The 6,000-nt window shown below is 46.8% G+C and overlaps 1 protein-coding gene across 1 annotated transcript; it reads right to left on the minus strand.

Moving 5' to 3' along the window:
• Positions 1–1,403: 1,403 nt before the first annotated feature.
• Positions 1,404–4,890, minus strand: LOC121510069 (probable G-protein coupled receptor 21). The gene has a single exon (XM_041787960.1). The coding sequence runs from the start codon at positions 3,647–3,649 to the stop codon at positions 2,588–2,590; it is 1,062 nt and encodes a 353-aa protein (XP_041643894.1). The 5' UTR covers positions 3,650–4,890; the 3' UTR covers positions 1,404–2,587.
• Between the last annotated feature and the right edge of the window lie 1,110 nt (positions 4,891–6,000).

Below are 6,000 nucleotides of genomic sequence, written 5' to 3' on the forward strand. Positions count from 1 at the left end.
TGCTCATTTTAACTGAGGCGGCGCCCCGGCACACTTTGTTTCTTGCAATATTTTATTCTCATAATATTATGACTTTTTTCTCATAATCTTACAACTTTTATTTCATAAAATTACAACTTTATATATATACACATGCATTTTTTTTTCTCTTCATGGGGCCCTAATACTTGAAGAGCTGTACATAAGGCTGGCCCGAGTTCATCTTATGAGTTTTATCATTAGACGACCCACCAGTTGAGAACCACTGTTTTAAATGGTTGGCAATTCAGATCAGCCCTGAGTCCTTCTAGCTCACTCACCCCTCTCCCCTTCCTCTCTCTCGTTCTCCTCGCTCACTTTAAACACGCTATGTCCGTGTATTCTGTGGATGTCAGCCACAGTTAAGGGAGATAAGCTGTGTGTGACGTAATCGTTTAGAAAAAGATGTGGATAGCCGTCCACACGGAGATGAAACGGTAGTTGTTTATGGATTTATGCACACAGGGACCCGTTTTCAAGCAGTATCATTTACAGTCACCTAAAACACTGTTTCCATGTGGATGAAACGCTGATCTGACAAAAACTTTTGCATATACATCTGAATTTGTTTCCATGTGGACGGGGCTTCAGTGTGCAAGGTTTGAGTGTGACTTTTTTTTTCTGATTTGGGGAGGAAAAAAAAAGCATTAGAAAATAATGGACTCAGTGTGCACAGACCTTTAATCAGGACCAACAGAGCTATGATAGCGATCCCATTTATACTTCATATTTCAAACAGATTTTCCCGTAGTCAGGGAGCGTTACTGGTTTTACTGGTTTCTGCTGTAAACATCATTGCACTCACCAACAGTCAGAGGAAATGTGATTTTAACAACACAGACTGCATCCATATAAACGGGACTGTCTTAGCCTAAAGCTACCTCAAAACAGAAATCCTCCTGATAAAACACACGAGCTCCAGAAAAAGTCTCAACCTTCTCTGGGACACGGGCGTGAACTTCAGTCTATCCTGATTTAATCTCACAAAAACAGAGCAGTGAGGTTTCACCATCACCACAGCCTGTCCTAACAGCACGAGCCTCAGACTGCACCAACACAGAGGATGGAGATCTCAAACGTTAAATATTCATTCTAGGGATGCACAATAATAATAATAATGGCATGATATGGGCTTAAAAGTTTAGCATGATACCTGCAGATATGAAGGTTCTGTAGATGTTTAGTACCATCGCCAAGGAGGTTATGTGATCAGTAGGGTTTGTTAGTTTGTTAACAACGTAACTCAAAAAGTTGTGGACGGATTTGGATGAAGTTTTCAGGAAATGGCAGAAATGGTATAATGAAGAACTGATTGGATTTTGGGAGTGATCTGGGTCACCGTCTGGATCCAGGAATTTTTTTAATGATTTTTTACTATTGGGAGATAGGGTTAATGGTGGAGGTAGGCGCTCTCCGAGTGCTTTTCTAGTTATTAATATATTGGCCTTAAATATCAGCTTCTATCTGTGAATGTGGATCATAACTCCAGTCAGTGGAGTTTTAGTCTGGACCAACAGATGTACGTCAGCTGTCTTAATCTCTGCTCATCCACTCCTTTAACTTTAAAGTCTGCTTGAAGGACTGAAGTTTTTGGTCTGAACTATATTTAAATATCAGTGCCGATATCAATATTTGCTCAAACAAATTTGTGAATATTGCCAAAAATCCATTATTGTGCATGCGTAACTCTCTTAAACAGTGAAATATCTTTTATTTTGAAGGTGGAGAAGCAGAAGTGTGGCGCTGTGTGCTGTCAGTGAGTCAAGTAAAGTTTTGGCTCCATGTTAACAAAGTAACAGACATGGAGACCAAAAATGCACCGTGAAAAACAAGCCAAGGGTCTCTGTGAGAAGATTTTACTGCCAGATGCTCCTGGTGCCATCTCATCTCCCTCTTTCCTCATCCATGCCAATGTGAGCAGCAGAGAGAAGAGGAACAGGACGGAGTAAAATGATGCATCCTGCTGCAACATAAGCACGGACTCTTCAGTAGGAAACAGTGGATTTAAGGTGATACTGCTGGTTTTGCATGCTGTTAGGACACGCTGTTAGCATATTAGCATTAGACGTTCCCAAAGGAAACAGCTGATTGGACAGTTTCAACATTTTTTGCATCACCTTACCCTGAAAGACATTTTGCAAACTTTTAAACACTTAAAACATTATTTGCATTTCAGTGAATCACACAACTCGTGCCGTGTTGTACTTCTCTCTTTTTTTGCATCTGGGAGTTAGTGAGTCAGTGCAGACATGAAAGCTTAAATCCTTTGAATCTGTTCCCAAAAATCCACTTTTTTAAATAAATATCAGCCTTCTCTACTCCGAGTCTCCAGCTCTTAATCCTGCAGAGCTTTAAAGAAACTCCCCGCCTCCTTCTTGCATATATCAGCCCGCTAAGACGAACATCAGGAATCTGCACACCACCTCTCTGAGCTCCGAGCGGCGGGTCCTCAGCACTTTTTACTGCAGGACCAAAAAGACCCATGTCATGCTTCTGCAGCCAAGAGCAGAGCACACACAGATGGGCCGTGCCTCCAAACAGCTGAACCCAAAAACCTCGCATTCAGGACTCATACTTGGCAGCGAGGGTCCTGACGCGGGCTGACAGGAGGCGGAGCTTTTTTGGCATCCGTGCAGCCGAGACAGGAAGGAACCAACGGTCTGAAGAGTCGGCCCAGACCTTTCTGGAAGACGCTGTTGGAGAGGCTGTAGATGACACAGTTGCAGAAGCTGTTGCTGATGGCTAACCATGTGGTGAGGAAGGACGCCACCTTGTGCTGATAAAGCCCGGCGCTCTCCAGGAGGAAGTAGAGGATGTAGGGCATCCACAGCACGTAGAAGACGCTGGTGATGCGGAACAGCACCATGGCGTAGCGTTTGTCTGGGTGGCCCTCGCAACGCTCACTTTTTTCGCCTTCTATCTGCGAGCTGAAGCGGGCGTGGCGCTGCGTGATCTCCTTGGTGTGCTGTCGGCAGATCCTGAAAATACTCCCATAGGTGAAGCAGACTATGAGCGCCGCCGGGGCGTAGAGCAGCGCTACGATGAAGGTGCTGAACCCCGGGTTGGTCTTCCAAGAGTCGGCGCACCACTGAAATATGTCGCCATGATAACCCGGCTTCCCCCAGCCGAAGAAGGATGGCAGGAATATCAGAGCGGAGTAGACCCAGATGAGGACGATGCACACCCGCAGCCTGCATGGTGTCACCAGCGTAGCGTAGGACAGCGGGCGGGTAATGGCGATGTAGCGGTCCACACTGATGCACGCCAGTGACGCCATGGAGACGCTCTTCAGCACGGACACCATGTAGCCGAACACCTTACAGGTGAGCTCCTCGTTCAGGTGGCGGAGGTTGTGGAGGAGGGACAGCGAGGGCACGAGGCAGCTCACGCCAACCAGCAGGTCGGCGTACGCCATGGTCTGGATGAAGTGGCTGGTGGTGTGATGGTGCAGCAGCGGGGCGCAGTGGAAGACCACGATCACCACCAGGTTACCGGCGATGATGAGAACGGTCAGGAAGAGGATGACCACCACCTCTAGCACGCACGTGTCCAAGTAATGCGGGTAACCTACGGCGGCAAGCAGGCAGAACGGAGGGGAGCCGCTTTGGTTCGCATCAGAGGAAGAGTTCATGTTTGGACTGGAGGAGGGAAGGGGGCGGCTTTAGCTTAGCATAGCTTTCATCGAGTCAGCCAAGTCTAAGGAGTAAGGTTCAATACGGTTTGATAGCATGCAGGATTAAACAAGACAATGCCTGTTTGTTTTTAAGTTCAGTGGCACCAAAAAGTACCAAAAAAACCCAGATTTAGTCCGACCTTAGACCCAAAGATACCACAAGCCAGGGGAAAGAGAAGGACTCCAAAAAAGCAGCGATACAAAGATCTTTTTCTGATTGTCTCACCGCTGTCACACTTTGAACTGCTGGTGATGTCGCGCTGCTTCCTGTCTGAAGTTTGAGTCTGTGCTCCGTGCACCTCTCATCGGGTTGATTCACTGGTCAGCAAATCCTTTTTCAGTCCCTTTGCCATTGCTTTAGGACATGCAAAATGATATTAATGTCTTTAACAGGCAGGCAGAGATCTAGAGACATTAAGTTTTTTCTCTACATCCAGACCTGTGGACTTAGTAAACAAACACTGATGCTCTGGAAAAGCCCTGAATAAGGAGATTATAGGGCGGTAACCCTGCAGACGGAACCTCTGATTATTCAGGATTATTCACAGGTTAGGTTGACTTTCTATGTCAAATTTTCAGAGCGCTCAGCTTCCCTTTCTAGTGTGTCGTCTGGAAATCAACGGTCATTTTTGTTGCTGTGGAATCAAAAATCGTAACATGGCATCTTCTGCTGTATCAAAACTGAAAGTCCTGGTCCCGTGACAACTCTGCTGCTGATTAATCCCAAAGTTTCTTGTCCCATCTTCCACTCCCAGATCTAACCCTCCAGTTCCTCTTATATCAGCATTTTCCCCCCTCAGAGTCTAAAGTAATCCATCTGTGGACGCAGTAGCAGCCCCGTCCTCCTGCTGGAGGTGAAACGTCCATTTGTGCAGAAGAGAAACTGTCAACCAGAGCGGTCTGATGCTGCAGCGTATCGTCCTCCTCCTCCACTCACAGCTGTTTATCACACGGCCATCCTCAGATGTAAATCCTGAGGTAAGCACTCCGCCTCGGCACGCAGCCACAGAAACATCCAGTCAGGCTGCCTGAGCCGGCGAGGAGAAGAGGAGAGCAGCTCTGACGGTGATCCAAACGTTAATGTCACCAGGAAGCTTTCGGAGAGGCTCAGAGGCAGCCGGCTGTCTCCCTGTGAGTGTGTGTGGTAAGGAGTGTGTGCATAAATGTGTGTGTTAAAGTGAGCGTGGAGGCAGCAGCCTCTCCTCTCCTCTCTGCTGTAGTGGCTGTTCTGATGATGCAGCGTTGCCTCTCTCTCCTCCCCTTGCTCGCTCGCTCGCTCGCTCTCACATGCTCTGGTGTTCCCTCCTCTTTTCCTTTCCTCTCCTTCTCCTCCAACCTCAGGCTCCTTCCTCCCCCATACTCTCCTCCCCTTCTCTTACTATACTCACTGTAAGAAAGCTCAGTGCCAGCATGCAGCAGGAAAAATGTGGATTAATTAGATTTACTGGTGGTTTAAAAGCATTTCAGTCACATTTCAAAGTGAGGCGGACACAATTAGACGATTAATGACAGCGAGCCAGACTGGGATAGAAAACATAAAAAAAGCCCTGACAGGGTTTGACCCTGAAGAAGAACTAAAAAAAATAAAATACAGCTGATATAAACTGCATACAAACAATTACAGCAAGTGGTCCAGGTCCTGGTCCAGACCATCACAGTACCACCAACATGTTGCACTGTTGGTCTGATGTTCTTTTTAAGAAATGCTGTGTCTCCCACTTCTCTGTTTCATCAGCCTGTTTTAATCTGTTTTAACATCAGCCCTCCTCCACATGTATAACTTCTGTTCTACTGTAACCCTCCTCCACAAAGATAACTTCTGTTTCTACTGTAACCCTCCTCCACATTTGTAACTTCTGTTTTTACTGTAACCCTCCTCCACATGTCTCTGCCTTCTCCGTTTTTACTGTAACCCTCCTCCACATGTCTCTGCCTTCTTTGTTTTTACTGTAACCCTCATCCACATGTCTCTGCCTTCTCCGTTTTTACTGTAACCCTCCTCCACATGTCTCTGCCTTCTCTGTTGCTACTGTAACCCTCCTCCACATGTCTCTGCCTTCTCTGTTGCTACTGCAACCCTCCTCCACATGTCTCTGCCTTCTCCGTTTTTACTGTAACCCTCCTCCACATGTCTCTGCCTCTCTGTTTTTACTGTAACCCTCCTCCACATGTCTCTGCCTTCTCCGTTTTTACTGTAACCCCCTCCACATGTCTCTGCCTTCTCTGTTGCTACTGCAACCCTCTTCCACATGTCTCTGCCTTCTCCGTTTTTACTGTAACCCTCCTCCACATGTCTCTGCCTTCTCCGT

This window comes from Cheilinus undulatus, linkage group 5, assembly GCF_018320785.1.
Source record: "Cheilinus undulatus linkage group 5, ASM1832078v1, whole genome shotgun sequence".
In the NCBI taxonomy this organism is placed as follows: domain Eukaryota; kingdom Metazoa; phylum Chordata; class Actinopteri; order Labriformes; family Labridae; genus Cheilinus; species Cheilinus undulatus.

Coding starts and splice junctions, on each gene's coding strand:
- LOC121510069 (XM_041787960.1), bottom strand. CDS start 3,649: ATGAACTCTTCCTCTGATGCGAACCAAAGCGGCTCCCCTCCGTTCTGC.